The sequence below is a fragment of the Tenrec ecaudatus genome, chromosome 8 (assembly GCF_050624435.1).
Source record: "Tenrec ecaudatus isolate mTenEca1 chromosome 8, mTenEca1.hap1, whole genome shotgun sequence".
Lineage (NCBI taxonomy): Eukaryota > Metazoa > Chordata > Mammalia > Afrosoricida > Tenrecidae > Tenrec > Tenrec ecaudatus.
In genome coordinates this window covers 85158839-85175289 of record NC_134537.1, presented here as the reverse complement: position 1 = coordinate 85175289, position 16451 = coordinate 85158839, and the positions used below count along the sequence as shown (strand labels likewise).

Genomic DNA, 16451 nt, shown 5'->3' with positions numbered 1-16451 from the left:
CACTGGCTCCCCACTCCTTGCTGGCACACTGCAGTCGTGTGGCACTGGCATTATATCTGGTCCCTCGTTCCCTCCCAATTTTCTGGTCTGGCAGCAGGAGCTCGGAACGGATGAGTCCTATCTGGTCGCCATTTTCTCCCCTCTCCGCGATTGGGTATTTTCTTCCCTAGATATTCCCGAACATTTTCCCATTATTCTTACACTATCATTTCATGTTGTTGGTAGTTTAAATATAAGAATTTATTTAACTACAACAAAGAAGTGATCCCTGTCTTAGGTGTCGCTAGCTTGACTTTAGGGTAAGATAGGGAGGCCCCGGGTTTGGGGTTTTCTTTTCATTACCAAGAAACCTATTACAGAAATGAGTCCTTAACAGGTACGAAAAATAAATGCATACCAATGGGATAGAACAATGCTGATCCCGTGGGTGTGTGTAATTTGGAGACTGATTCATGAGCACCTTACACTTCCTCATTACACGCTTCTTCCTATCCTCTATTCCCAGTGCCACCTGCATAACTCATCCCATGCAGTCGGTACAGATCACATGGCAAGAATTCATTCCTGGCGCGCCCGTCAGCGCTCCTCTCGCGTCTCCACCCCGTGACCCGCACGGGAACGCCCCTTCCCCCGCCCCGCTGCCGCCTGTGTTGTTGTCACGTGACCGGGACGGGCCTGACGTCGGCGGCGAGGGCGGGTCTGCGCACGCGCAGAAAAGGGGGCGGGGGACTCGGCTTGTTGTGTTGCTGCCGGAGAACCAGAGGCGGTAGTGCCACGGCCGCAGCTCCTACATCCTCCACACAATGTCGTCGAATTTGGTGGAGCCGCCGCCGCCGCTGCACAACAACAACAACAACTGCGAGGAAGGCGAACAGCCCTTGCCGCCGCCCGCCGGCCTCAACAGTGAGTGCCGGCCCGGCGGGATTGGTGGAAGGGGGTGGGGGAGGAGGAGCTGGCCTGGCGGCCGCCACCAGCCTCGCGCGGGGGGCGGGAGGAGAAGGCAGCCCATTGGTGGAGGCCAGGGATGTGCGGGTGACTGACAGCTCCCCTCACCTGTCAGGATGCGCTCTTACCTTCCTCCTCGCCCGTCTCCCGACCCTCTGGGGCTTGGAGTTGGGCACTGTGTCTGTGAGGTGTCGGGGAGCGCCGGTCGGGGAGCAGGGGCCGGTTCGAGCGCCCAGCGGGCCCGCGGGCGGGGCGCCTCCACCTGTGGTGGGTCCGCCGCAGCGGAGCCAATCGAGGCCTGCAGGGGGCGGGCCCTCGGCGCGGGGCGGAAGAAAGGGCGGGCAGGTGGGCGGAGTGGGCCCGGGAGGGGACGTGCGGCGGAGGGGCCCGGGGATGGAGGGGCCCGGGGACGGAGGGGCGGGCGTCTGCGGGGGACGTGTCGGCGGTCCCGTGTGCGATGGCGCTTAAGCCTCTGAGTCAGCTAGCCAACGTGGCGGGATTGGGCTTCCCTCGGGGTGGGAACGCGAGCCCTCTGGTTGCGTTCTTTTGTTACCACGGTGTTGTCAGCAAAGTCCATTTGGTAATTTAGTGGTTACGTCAGTCACATGTGGAGGCGAGGCGGCTGGCTTGCTTTAAATTTGTTCTTGGAGATTTGTCAAAAGTTCAGAGTTGCTGAAGTAATGTTTTTAAACGAGTAGATTTTTCTGCCAGGAAACCTGTTTTTAGACAATCCTCGCGAAGTGTTCAAGATTGCACAAAGCACTTCTGAGGAAATGAATGTTCCGAAATGGAAAACACGTACTCACGAATGCAAGCTCTTGAGCGGTAGTGACTTAGGACCTACTACGGTTGCTTCATGACATTCTGGTGCTCAGACATCTTGTTCTGATGTTATTTTCAGCCCAGCGCTTTGGAAAGGTCTGTCTGTATCACAGCTTATAAGAAAGGCAGTTAGCATATGCCACATTCTTTATAAACATCATTTGCATGCTTATAGGTCATTTAAAGGCGTTCTTAGAGCTTTCATAATAAGGAGGTCCTTCCAACAATGTCTAAAATTACAGAATTCCTGTTCTCACAAGCATGGGGCATTTCAAGATGTATTCATCTTAAATTCTTCATCCTCTTTCATTTTTCAGGTTTTTTGCTGGGAATGTACTTGAACATAACAGTATACACACACACAGTTTTCACACAGGAGTAAGTGATACTGGTTACTTTGTTGGCATTGGGCAACCATTCTCACCTCCTTTTCTGAGGAACCCACCGCCCTCTGAGGTTTCTATCTAAACTTGGCTTGCTGTGTATGGTCTTAAAAGAATGTTAATACTCTTTACTAGACCTTTACTAGTTCAGCTAAACTCTTGCTTGGTTTTCAAAAGGGAAGGTTATGAGTTAACTTGCTGACAGTGGTTAGGATTTTGTTGCTTTAACTGTTTACTGAATTTGACTGTTTACTGAAGCAGATCACCAGGTCTTTGAACTGTGGACTAAAGCGACTGAGTGGATTGGAACCACCAACCTTGACATACCAGGGCTCCTTCCCATCTTTTGATTGCTTGATTCTGTTAATGATTTTTTTTTAGCCTCTTTGACTTTAAGTTGTAGGATTTTTAATATTTCTCATATTAATTACAATTAATGTACGTGCCTTCAAATGTTACTTGTATCAAACAGTAGCATACATTCCTGACTGATTTGCCATTTGTAGTGTATACTCTTAGAAGCATAGTATAAAGAAGGGAGAATGGCCCCTCCGAAATGTGAGGAATCTTCCAAAAGTTTCTGAAAAAGTGGAATCAACAGAATGGAACCCTCAGAAACCTCTTTCGTAACTTTACCCTCTTACTTAAGTTAGTCAGGGTGCACTATAGCACCAACAAAACATACAACTTTCCTCTAGTTTTAATGCTTCTTCACACACACATACTCCCTACCCCCTATCATGACCCCAGTTCTACCTTACAGATTTGGCTAGATCAAAGAATGTACACTGGTACAGATAAGAAGTTGCAGCACAGGGAATCCAGGACAGATAAACTCCTCAGGACCATCATGAGAGTAGCGATTCCAGGAAAGTAAGGGGAAGGGGAGGGAGAAAAGGAGAGACCCAATCACAAGATCTACATTTAACACCATCAACAGACAACAAAAAAGTGGATGAAGGGAAACAGCAGTCAGTGTAAGACATGAAAAAATATATATATAAATGATCAAGGATTCGTGGGGGAGGCGGAAATGAGCTGATACCAAGGGCTCAAGTAGAAAGAAAATGTTTCGAAAATGATGATGGCAACATAAGTACAGATGTGCTTGACACGATGGATGAGTAGAATGTGATAAGAGCTGTTATAGCCCCCAATAAAATGATTTTTTTAAGTGAGTAAACAGATTGGAATTTACCTAGAGTAATCGCTTCTGGGCCTTTTGGCTAAGATCAAGTGTAGTACAGTTTACTTAGAGTAAAGCACCTTGAGCAAGTTCTCTGGAGGCTGAGGCTAAGAGCTCATGTTGGACTGCTGACAAAAAGGTCAGTGATTCAAACCCATCAGCCACTTTGTGGGAGAACGGTGGGCCTATGGGTTCCCATACGATTTATAGCCCCCAAGCCCTCCGTAGAGTCGGTAGGCGTTGGAATGGACGCACTAGCAGTGGTTGAGATTGGCTGGTGTGGAGTGGTCCAGAATCCTTTGTGTTTCTTCTTTCCATAGATTATTTTACTTGGTATACTGAGGTTATCTGCCTGTCACTGTAATATTTTATTTCTTAGTTGTTTTCAGTGTTCTATGACATTTACAAGTTATCACTCTTATGTGTACATGATTTCACAGAAAACAAAGGGTTTTAATTACCTTTGTGTAACAAAAAATTGAGATTGAGCTCTGAATGAGTATGCCACTGTCAGATAGACCTATGAGGTATTTGATGTCTTTGGGCCAATCAGTGGTTGCTATGTTTATATAATCTCTTACTGAAATAGAAGAATAGGCCATGATCTTACCATGATAAATACCCTTTGATGTGAAGTAGAAGATTAGTCAACCTCTATGTATCAAAAATTTTTAATCTTTTCCGTGTATATTATGATGCTTTCCATTTTTGCACATTTTTGTTTTCTTAAGTTTGGAAAACATTAGAATACATTGTAGACTGATTTGTTGCTTTTTTTTAACATTCTATTGGGGGCTCTTACTGCCCTTATAACATTCTATACATCAGTTATAGCAAGCATATTTGTACATATGTTGCCTTCATTTTCTAAACATCAAAATGATTCTTTAGGATATTGGCTAGATAGAAAGTATTGTATTTGGGGTGGGGTGAATTTTTGAAAGTTATTGAGGAGCTTTCTAGATAGTGCCATATTTAATTACCCCCTTCTGACCTCTTACTCTGCTCATTTTTGGGGGCCTATTTCACAACAGTGGACGGAACAAAACAAGAAGGCTTATTGATTCCTTCAAGCGATCTTTGAGTACTGAGCAAAACAACATACTTAGGCATTTAAAGCTGTCCAAACTGCAGATAAGTTGAAATCCTTTGTTGGGTAAAATTTCACACCACAAAACAGGAGATGAAACTCACTGTAAAGTTTATTGCTGGCTGGGGATTGTTACCTTTAGTTCAAGAGCCAAAAGCAGAATTTTGACAGCAAGTTATTAGAATACTCGGAAAAATGGAATCTTGATGTTTACTATTTTTTCACTTTTATAAGTAGACTGTTCATTTTCATTATAATTGTTATGTTTTCCATTTGCTAGTTTTGTTCTTAAGAAAAACTTTGAGTGATTATTTCTATAGCTGTAATATATATCATGTTCAGTGGGCAATATAAGACAAGTCAGTGTAGTAGCTTAATTTTTATTGTTGTGTAATGTGGGATTAGATCGGTTCAGACTTTTTTCCCCCCTTCTTAAATATCTTCAACTCTGATGTGCCTATTTCCCAAGTATTGCAAGAAGGATTTCAAGGCTATTACACGTAAAATTTCGCCATGAGAGAGCTTGGAAGAGTTCATGGAAAAATGTCATTAAAAGAAAGTAAAACTTTTCTGTGAACTTTGTGAGGTCTCCAAGCTCTCTTTTGAATTCCCTAAGAAATCTGTGTAAGTCCTGGCTTCTTTGAGAAGAGCACTCGCCCTGGTCTGAAGGAACCCTGGTGGCACTGGTAGTAAGCATGGACTGCTCACCTTGGGGGGGTGGGGGGTGGGGTGGTCAAACCCACCGGCCTCCCCATAAGACAAAGATAACGGCCGTCTGCTCCAGTAAGGATTCAGAGCCTCAGAAACCTGATATAAGGTTACTGAGTCAGAATCATTAGATGCCATTGGGTTTTCTTATTATTTTTCTTGTTCTTGGTCTGGATTTTAGCATCAGATATTACAATAAGCAGGGAGAAGGGAGAATAAATTAAAAAGAATTGCTACTGGGTTTTCATGCATGGATTTATTCCACACAAAATGTATTCAGACATGACTGTAGTCAGCGAATGGCTGCATACCAGTTCCTTCTAGTCTTGCTAGGGTGCCTTCAAAGAAAGAGCCTGTCCACACGGTAGCTGCTGAGAGGATCTGCCTGGCCAATGAGACTCAGACAGAGGTCAGATCAGAAAGCCAGGGTCACTTGTTTCTTTTGAATCCAAAAGGTAATCTTGAACGATTGTCTACACAGGATGCAGGGTTGTTAGAGGGGCTTATTAAGAAGACGTTTTAAGAAAACTGGAAGCTGCCAGGCCAGGAAAGTTGCTCCTCCCTCTGTCTCCCTCGTGACAGTGCTCCTCCTTACTCTCGGAGGGTAGCTGGGGTTGTCCTGTGAGAACTGACTTCCTGGGAAACCTTGCCCTTGTCCACTTTCCAAGCCCTGATCTTGCTCTGCCCGTGTCTTTTTGTTCCCCAAACTTCAAAGGAACATGGTTTAAGATGTGTTTAGACCTAGATGGAGGATATGTTGGAAAACAGTAGTTTCACATTTTTGTTTATAAATGTTTATGGTTTTGTAGCAATTTTTTTACCCTCATATGTCCTGCTTGGGATGAATATTACATGTAGGACCCTGAGAGATTGGATGAAAATGAGGAGAAATGCTTTTTTAAAAATTTAAGCCCCCCTTCTTTCAGAGAGGAATTGAACTTAAGTTTACCTTACCCCCTCCTTTGATATCTCTTCTCTCTATGGATTACTAATGCCCCCTTAGGCCTGCTAATACCTGTCAAACCATCTGGCCACACTTTCCCAAAGTGGGTGATATTGCTCCCTGTGGGGAGCTGGACCCATTCAAAAAATTTACCAATCCAAACTATGTGGACAGCCAGCCACTCCTCCCTGCAGAAGAATTCACTTCAGAGTACAGCAACTGAAGCTACAGCTCAGGGAGAGGGGCATGTTTGATCAGAGCACACAGGAGCAAATGAAGGGGGAGGAAGAGAAAGTGGAGCACATCCTGGCCCACCAAGCCTTGACGACGATATCATACCTGCTCAGAGCAGCCAATGCATAGAGATGACCATGTGGCCGGCCCCACTGTGAAACACATCCATCACTGACCTATAGCCTTAAGGGGACAACACTGGAGACACAGTGTGGGAATTGTGCCCAATCTGACCCCACCACACCAAGAAAACATTAAGGGCATGCAACAGAACAGCAAAGGGAGCAGAGCCAGGAAGTCCCAGAGGGAGTACCAAAAAAACAGACTTTGGGGCCAGGATGTGGCACTCTATCAGACTTGACAGGAAAAAAACAAAACCTCCTAAAGGTCAACAAACAGGCCTTGAACTATTTACAGGCTTTTCTTTTTTTTTTTTTTGTCATTGGTTTTTTGTTGTTTCGTGTTGTTGCTTTGTTTTGCACTGTTTTGTTTTTGTACATACGATTAAATCTCTGCAGGTCTATCTAGATTAGATAGGCTGGATAAACAATCTGGAGAAAGCAACAGGACCATGGTTCTGGGGGAACATGGGAGAGGGGGAGGTGGGAGAAAGGAAGTGGTGTTAACAAACTCAGGGACAAGGGAACAACAGTGATCCAAAATCAGTGGTGAGGAGGGTGTAAGAGGCCTGGTAGGGCTTGATCAAGGGCAGTATAACAGAGAGGAATTCCTGAAACCCAAATGAAGGCTGAGCATGATAGTGGGACAAGAGGAAAGTAAAAGGAAATAGAGGAAAGAACTAGGAGGCACAGGACATTTGTAGAGGTCTAATTGCAGGCATGTACATATGTAAATATATTTACACATAATGGGGAAATACATTTATGTGCATATATTTATAGGTTTAGTATTAAGGTCACGGATGAACATTGGGCCTCTCCTCAACTACTCCCTCAATGTAAGAACACTTTGTTCTATTAAACTAGTATTCCATGAAGCTCACCTTCCCGACATGATCACTGAAAACAAAGCTGGTGAATAAGCAAATGTGAAGAAAGCTGATGGTGCCCGCCTATCAAAAGATACAGCGTCTGGGGTCTTAAAGGCTTGAAGATAAACAAGAGGCCATCTAGCTGAGAAACAACAAAACCCACAAGGAAGAAGCACACAGACTGTGTGATCATGAGGTGTCGAAGGGATCAGTTATCAGGCATCAAAGAACAAAAAATCCTATCACTGAGAATGAGAGGTAGTGCAGAGTGGGGACCCAAAGCCCATCTGTAGGCAGCTGGACATCCCCTTACAGAAGGGTCACGGGGAGGAGAGGAGCCAGTCAGGGTGCAGTGTAGCAACGATGAAACACACAACTTTCCTCTAGTTCTTAAATGCTTCCTCCCTACCCCCACCCCACCACCACTATCATGATCACAATTCTACCTTACAAATTCATCTAGACCAGAGGATGTGTACTGGTATAGATAAGGAACTGAAAACACAGGGCATCCAGGACAGATGAACCCTCCAGGACCAGTGGTGAGAGTAGTGGTGATACTGGAAAGGTGGGGTAGAAAGGGGGAACCGATCACAAGGATCTACATATAACCTCCTCCCTGGGAGATGGTCAACAGAAAAGTGGGTGAAGGGAGACGGCGGACAGTGTAAGACATGACAAAATAATAATTTATAAATTATCAAGGGTTCATGAGGGATGGGGTGGCGGGGAGGCAGGGGAAAAAGTGAGCTGATACTAAGGTCTCAAGTAGAAAGCATATGTTTTGAGAATGATGATGGCAGCAAATGTACTAATGTGCTTGACGCAATGGATGTAGGTATGGATTGTGATGAGTTGTATGAGTCCCCAATAAAATTATTTTTTTTTAAAAAGAGCTGTAAGAGCCACCAATAAAATGATTTTTTAAAGGAAAAAGAAATCACTGCCATCAGGTGGTGCCGACTCATGTTGACCCAATAGGACAGGGTAGAACTTCCCCAGTGAGTTTCCGAGACCGTAACTGTTTATGGGAGTAGAAACCCTGTCTTTCTCCTGTGGAGCTAGCTGGCAATTTTGAACACTAACCTTGCAGATCACAGCCCAGTGTGTAACCACTACACCACTAAGGCCCCTTAGAAAGATCCAGGGGGCTTCAAAAGGAGCTACCTATACTTTAACCTGAATTATGGACTATCATGAAAGTTTTTCATTGCCAGGGGTGCTGAGTAATTCTTTTTTCTGAAAAGGGAACAGTAAGCCAAATATCTTTCGGAACCTATGCACCTGTTGTTTCATCTTACATCCCTTGCCCCACACCCCTTTGGTAACATCCTGCTGGATAAAATTAGTCAATCACAAAAAGGGCTATTGTATGACACCAATGGTATGGGCGGAGGTAACACTTTTCATCCCAAAGGGTACAGACTTTGCAGGTTAACAAATGAACTTTTTAAAGGTTCTTACTGTGTTTTGTCAAACAGCCCTGGAGAATGTTAAAGGAAGCCATAATCATAGTAACAATAGAGCAATATTTTGGGTACTGGACAAACCATTTGAGTAATGGTTAAAGTATAACATATCTGTATGATGGATTATAATACAGTTATTTTAAAGAATGAAATAACTTATTTGAAATAATTTTGTTTTCATTTATTTTATTCATTAGTATGCATTGACATTGAAAGGCATCTTCACATTGTTCGGTGAAAATGTGAACAATATAATCCCTTTTGTTAAAACAAAAGCAAAACATTTGTCTTAAAAACTCTGTAAGTCTGTGATAGGTTTATGAGAGTAGGAATTAGATGTTGAGGGGAGAGGGAGTGATTTTTACTCTAGACACTGGGATTTACATTTTTGAGGAGCACTTTTTAATTGTGAAAACTATGTAGAACAAAACAACTATCTCAGCCTCTTGTGTGTACAGTTCGGTGCAATTAGTTCACCACATTGTGCAACCATTACTGTGATCTGCTGAGAGTATTTTTTTCAAAACTGATGAGAAACTCAGAAGCCCTTAAGTGAACACATAATTTGTGTAATATATTTTTGATATAAAGTTTATTGTGCCAACCTGGCCAGTAAACACATGTGGGATTAATTGAAGGGGAGAGAGAGAATGGCTTGGGGAGCCTCGCCTTTCGAGTTCTTGGGTCTCTTGCTTTCTGATGCTCTGACCAGGGTGCAGCTGCCTTAGCCAGTTCCCTGCTCCAGCTGGCAAGGCTCACTTGCTGCAAGACATCCCCAAGGAGAAGCCACGTGGACCTATCCCGATGCAGCCGTGGGTGCTGGAACAGCTGTGTGGAGACCCCTGCCAGCACTGAGATGCTTACAAGTTCACTCATTCGGCTTTCCTCCTGCAGTCGGTGTCATAGTGTGCGTTTTGTGAGATGGAGGAGGACTTTGTGGTGTTGGACATATGAGTTACTGGGTTAATGTTGGACTTGTGGGCTTGGGCAGCACTGGGTTGGGATGTTTTCTTGATGTACACTTGCCCTTTATATAAAACTCTCTCTTATACATGAGTTTCTGTGGATTTGTTTCTCTAAAGGACCCAGACTAACACGATTTTTTAGGATGACAGAGTATAATTCTAATGACAGCTAACAAAGCTTTCTATGTATTGGGTGCCTTTCTTAATTGTCTGTGCTGTATCCACTTAATCCTTGTAGCAGCTCTATAAGGTAGATAAAATTGTTGCCCTCTTTTTATAGACCAGGCAGCAAGATATTAAGTAAACATTGGTGGTGTGACAGCTGGTTAGAGGGAGAGTGGGAGTCTGGCTCCAGTCTGTGATCTCAACCACCGAGATGCCAAACAAACTCCTATTGTTGCCTTATGTAGAAATCTTAGTTATGCTACAAGGTGTTGTAACCACAGAGATAATTTCTTCTTTTTTTCTAAATCATTTTATTGGGGGCTTTTACAACTCTTATCACAATCCATACATGCATCCATTGGGTCAAGCACATTCGTTGCCATCCTCCTCAAGACATTTTCTTTTTTCCTCTCCAGAGCTCATTACTTATCAAGCATTTCTAAATGTATCTTCTCAGCTTCTTAAAATACATGTTAGATTGTGATTTGCCTATTTTAGTGCAGGAAGTACAATTCAGTTACTAGTTTAGAAGATTTTTTAAAAATTAAGGTTCACTTGTAAATTTTGTATGTTAGTGGGTTTTTTGCCTGTCAGCATGTCGGTGTTGCTGCCATCGTCGCCATGTTCTTATGTGCCACTTGGGTGCTGTCAAAGCCATCTGCATTTGTATGCACATATTACTATATCAGCAGGTCCGCCTAGACAAGATAGGCTGGACAAACAATGAGAGAAGAAAATAATGGGACCAACGGTCCTGGAGGGACATGAGAGTGTGGGAGGTAGGAGAAGGGAAGAGGTGTTGGCCAACACAGGGACAAGGGAACAACGAGTTGTTTAAAACCAGTGGAGGGAGGGGATGGGAGGACTGGTAAGGAGTGACCAAGGGCAAGGTAACGGGGAGAAATTACTGAAACCAGAATGAAGCCTGAGCATAGTAGTGGGACGGGAGGAAAGCGTAAGGAAATAGAAGAAAGGAGTAGGAGGCAAAGGGCATACAGAGAAGCCTAAATACAGACATGTACATATGTAAATATATTTATGATTATGGGGGAAATAGATCTATGTGCATATATTTATAGGTTCAGTAGTAGGGTAGCAGTTGGACATTGGGCCTCCTCACGCACACTTCCTCAATACCTTGCCCAGCTAAATGGTCATTCCATGATACCCACCTTCCCGACATGATCACTGAAGACAGACGTGTGTAAGCAAATGTGGTGAAGAAAGCTGATGATGCCCGGCTATCAAAAACATATAGCGTCTGGGGTCTTAAAGAATTGAAGGCAAACGAGCAGCCATCTAGCTTGGAAGCTACAAAGCTACAGAGAAGAAGCATACAGCCTAAGCAAATACAAGGTGTTGAATGGACAGATACCAAGGAACAAAAACAATCATTGTGTGATCACCTTCCTCACATAAACACTGAAGACAAATGTGTGCATAAGCAAGTGTGGTGAAGAAGGCTGATGGTGCCTGGCTACTGAGAGATACAGCATCTGGGACTTAAAGGCTTGAAAGCAAACAAGCGGCCATCTAGCCCAGAAGCAACAAAGCCCACATGGAAGCAGCACACCAACATGGGTGATCGTGAAGGGCAAAGGAGACCAGGTCTCAAACAACAAAGGCGGCGGGGTGGGGTGGGAATGACATCACTGTGAATGAGGGGGAGTGCGTGATGGGGACCCAATGCCCATCTGTAGACAGCTGGCCATCCCTTGCAGAGGGGTAGTGGGGAGGAGTTGAGTCACTCAGGGTTCAGTGTAGCAACAATGAAACTCAAAACCTTCCTCTAGTTCTTGAACACTTCCTCCCCTTCCAATTATCATGACCCCAATTCTACCTTGCGGACCTGGTTAGACCAGAGGATGTACAGCAGTGCAGTAGGGATCTGGAAACACAGGAAATCTAGGACGGATGAACCCCTCAGGACCAGCAGTGGGAGTGGTGACACCAGGAGGGAAGAGGGTGTAGAAAGGGAGAACCAATCTTGGGGATCTATGTGTAACCTCCTCTCTGGGAGATGGGCAGTGGGAAGGTGGGTGAGGGGAGACACACCGGGCAGTGTAAGATAAGATAAAATAATTATAAACTATAAAGGAGGAAGGGGGGAGCGGGGAGGGAAGGGGAGGGGAAAAAAGGGAAACCGAGCTGATTCCAGGAACCCAAGTGGGAGGCGAATTTTGAGAATGACGGCAACGAATGTATAAGGGTGCTTTGCTCAATTGATGTATGTATGGATTGTGATAAGAGTTGTATGAGCCCCAATAAAATGATTTATTAATTAAAAAAATTAAGATTCAGAGAATCAAGTACTGGGGTAACCCATTTTTTCTGATCCAGTACTTAAGTGAACATTAATTATGTTTTAGGGAAAAATGGTTTTCCCGGGGACACATCTGGAATTCCTGGTTCCTTAGTTCTGCTTCTGTCAGAGGAACTGTGATTTCTTGTTTATTTTACATACTGAGTTTTCGAACAAGATGAACTGGTTCCACTGGTTTAAAAGTAAAGTTTGAAAATCTTAGAAGGAGTAGGAGAAGGGGGTTGACATTCATCATTTAACTGTACTTCTGTTCTCTTTCCCTTTTGTCAATTAAAATATTTTGCAGGCCTCTAAGTTTAGGGATGCTTTTGGGCATATTTTTAATATACAGAGGCATTTTGAATATTACCTTGTTTTCAGTGTTAGCTCTAGGACAATGGTTCTCAACCGTCCTAATGCCACGACCCTGTAATACAGTGAATGTTGTGGTGACCCTCAGCCATAAAATTTTCATCGCTACTTCATAACTGTAATTTTGTTACTGTTATGAATCGGTTGACCCCTGTGAAAGGGTCGTTTGACCCCCCAAAGGGGTTGCTACCCACAAGTTGAGAACCGCTGGTCTAGGGTTTGCAAATTGAATTAGTTGGCCCATTTTTATGTCTTTCTAGTCAGTGCCCATTTTCATGTGCATATTGATCGAGGCTGTGGAGTTACGGAGGGCATTGTGGTTCGGCAGTACAACCCCCACAGTCAATGCAGTCAGCTACTAACCAAAAGGGTGGACGTACCAAGTCACTTAGAAGTGCCTCATAAGGAAGACCTGGCAATCTGTCTCAAAAAGTCAGCCATTAAAATCTGGTGGAGTACAGTTCTAGTCAAACACTTATGGGATCACCATGAGTCAGGACATTTTGACAGCAGCTGGTAAAGGTAACCACTGGGGCAGCCACAAACGAGAAGGAGGCATGTAAAAATGGTGTGAAGGTAGTGTGTAACTTCCTAAGGGGAAAGGAGAATCAAAATCATTAGCCCAAGGCCAACTTCTACGAGACTGAGGTCAGACATGCCTCTCCCTTCCAGCGTTCTGAATCAATTCTAGTACCAACCATTATTCCTAAGGCATTCTCTACTGCTTTCTTACATCTGATAACATTGCAGTGGCCACACTGAACTCACAGACAATACTCCTGACTATGGGGTTTAATGGAGGAGTTAACAGTGTATAAATTAGGATCAGAAATGCTCAGTATACAGTTCTTTGATCAGAACAACCTTTTCCCAGATAATGCCCATAGACAGACCTCTCTCTAGTTCTTGGCCCCTCAGCTACACAGTCCTTTGGCACCTGCCTGCTTAGGCAAGGTTAAAAAACTCTTTGAGTGCAGTGGATAATGTTGCGGATAAATACCCAAATGGCCCTCCACTGTGTTATAAGCCTCAGCCTAAACACTCATTGCTAGTTCTTTGGGTAACAAACCTAGCTCCCACAGTTTAATGTCTGGAAAGCACCCAACTCCAAAAGCACTCAGCTTCACTCCACCGGCTTGGACGCCCACTGCTCTGTCTGGTGCTCTTGCTCTTGGTTCCAGCACTCCTCTGTTGTCACACCTTTCCCTGCATTAAGGTGGGGCGGAGGGGCATTATGCCGGGAGCTCATCAGAATCCTGACTCTTCTTCATTACTGGTAGTGAAACCCTCTCTTCTTGTTTCTAAGATGGCTCATCTTATACCTGGCAGGATGCCAAAATTGACCAGTCCCCACATTGGGGTTCAAATTTTTATAATCTCAGTTTACCCTGTTAACAGTTACTTACAATAGAATTTATGACCCTATCAACAATATTCCCCTACCTTCTCTTGCCCAGCCCCATCAGAAATAGCGGAGCTAGACGCAGTCTACATGGTCCCATCCAGTTTGCTTCATGAGAGTTACAAAAGCTGTGGCTGGAAGAGCCCTATCGAGTAAATCACTGCAGTACAAAAGTGTAACTTAATTTTTATTTAACAAACCTACTAAGTACATTACAAATATAAACTCTTAGCTTATGCATAACTGAGAGTCTCCTAGTTAACTAGGTACATTATTTATGTTATGACATTAATCCTTACAATAGCCCCTTAAGGGAGGCGTACTGGTCTTTCTTTGGTACTTTTCTTAAAATAAATGTTATGCTCTGTATTTCACAAATGAGGAACCTGAAACTCAGAAGATTGTGCATCTTGATGGTGTCAGAGGTCTAAGCAGGTCTCCCTTTGGCCTTTTCTTCCACGGAAGGATGATACTGAGTTCGGTTCTGGGTTTGGTATAGTTGCCCCTTGTATAGAGTACATGGAGGGTTTGAGCCTGTTTATATGATAATTCTTATTTATTGATGGAAGATGGTTTAGCAGAGAACACCCTCTGCCAATCTCCAGGATATTTAGATTGAGGCCACCAATCTGCTGATTGTAACTTATTATTTTTTTAAATCATCTTATTGGGGCTCGTACAATTCTTATCACAATCCATACATACATACATCCATTGTGTCAAGCACATATGTACATTTGTTGCCATCATCATTCTCAAAACATTTGCCTTCTACTTGAGCCCTTAATATCCACTTCTCATTTTCCCCCCTCCCTGCCCCTGTCCCCCTCCCTCATGAGCCCTTCATAATTCATAAATTATTATTTTATCATATGTTACACTGTCCGCCGTCTTCCCTGCCCTCTTCTCTGCTGTCCATCCCCCAGGGAGGAGGCTATACGTAGATTCTTGTAATCGGTTCCCCCTTTCCACCCCACATTCTCTTCACCCTACAGGCATCGCCACTTTCACCACTGGGTCTGAAGGAGTCATCTGTGCTGGATTCCCTGTGTTACCGTTGCTATCTGTGCCTATGTACATCCTCTGGTCTAGCCAGATTTGTAAGGTAGAATTGGGATCATGATAGTGTGTGTGTGGAGAGGGGGAGAGTATTTAAGAACTATAGAGGAAAGTTAGATGTTTCATCGTTGCTACCCTGCACCCTGACCGGCTCATCTCCTCCCCACAACCCTTCAGTAAGGGGGTGTCCTGTTGCCTACCTATGGGCTTTGAGTCTCCACTCTGTACTCACCCACATTTACAATGATATGATTTTTTTGTTCTTTGATGCTTCATACCTGATCCCTTCAACAGCTCATGGTCACATAGGCTGGTGTGCTTCTTCCATGTGGGCTTTATTGCTTCTGAGCTAGATGGCCACTTGTTTGCCGTTAAGACCCCAGACGCTTATCTTTTGATAGATAAGCACCATCAGCTTTCTTCACCACATTTGCTTATACACACATTTTTCTTCAGCAGTCATGTCGGGAAGGTGTGCATCAATTTAATAGAACAAAGTGTTCTTGCATTAAGTACTTGAGTGGAGGTTCAGTGTCCATCTGCTGCCTTAATACTAAACCTATAAATATATACACATAGATCTATTTCCCAACCATCCTATGTAAATATACTTACATATGTACATGCCAGTATTTAGACTTCTATAAATACCCTTTGTCACCTAGTTCTTTCCTCTATTTCCTTTTATTTTCCGCTTGTCCCACTATCATGCTCAGCCTTCATTTGGGTTTTAGTAATTTCTCTTGGTTACATTGCCCTTGCTGAATCCCTACCAGGCTTCTCATACCCTCCTTGCCACTGATTTTGGATCACCTGTTGCTCCCCTGCCCCTGTGTCGGTCAGCACCACCTCCTTATCCCCCCTCCCCCTCTGCTGTGTCCCCCCAGAATCATTGGTCCCGTTTTTTCCTCTTTTATTTATTTGTTTGTTTAAATCATTTTATTAGGGGCTCATACAACTCTTATCACAATCATCCATACATCAATTGTGTAAAGCACATCTGTACGCTCGTTGCCTTCATCATTCTCAAAACATTTGCTCTCCACTTAAGCCCCTGGCATCAGCTCCTCATTTCCCCCCTCCCTTCCCACTCTCCCTCCCTCATGAGCCCTTGATAATTTATAAACTATTATTTTGTCATATCTTGCCCTGTCCGACATCTCCCTTCACCCACTTTTCTGTTTTCAGTCCCCCAGGGAGGAGATCACATGTAGATCCTTGTAATCGGTTCCCTCTTTCCAACCCACTCTCTCTACCCTCCCAGTATCACCACTCACACTCCTGGTCCTAAAGGTTTCATCCACCCTGGATTCCCTATGCCTCTAGCTCCTATCTGCACCAGTGTACATCCTCTGCTCTATCCAGACTTGCAAGGTAGAATTCGGATCATGATAGTGGGGCGGGGGCAGGGAGGA

The 16451-nt window shown here is 44.1% G+C and overlaps 1 protein-coding gene across 1 annotated transcript in view; it reads left to right on the top strand.

The window, feature by feature from the left end:
• Positions 1–703: 703 nt before the first annotated feature.
• The window catches only part of BNIP3L (BCL2 interacting protein 3 like), a 45490-nt gene continuing 29742 nt past the window's right edge, over positions 704–16451 (top strand). Inside the window, exon 1 of the mRNA XM_075556485.1 lies at positions 704–903. Coding sequence (XP_075412600.1) covers positions 804–903 — 100 coding nt within the window. The 5' untranslated portion in view covers positions 704–803. The remainder of the gene's footprint in view (positions 904–16451) is intronic.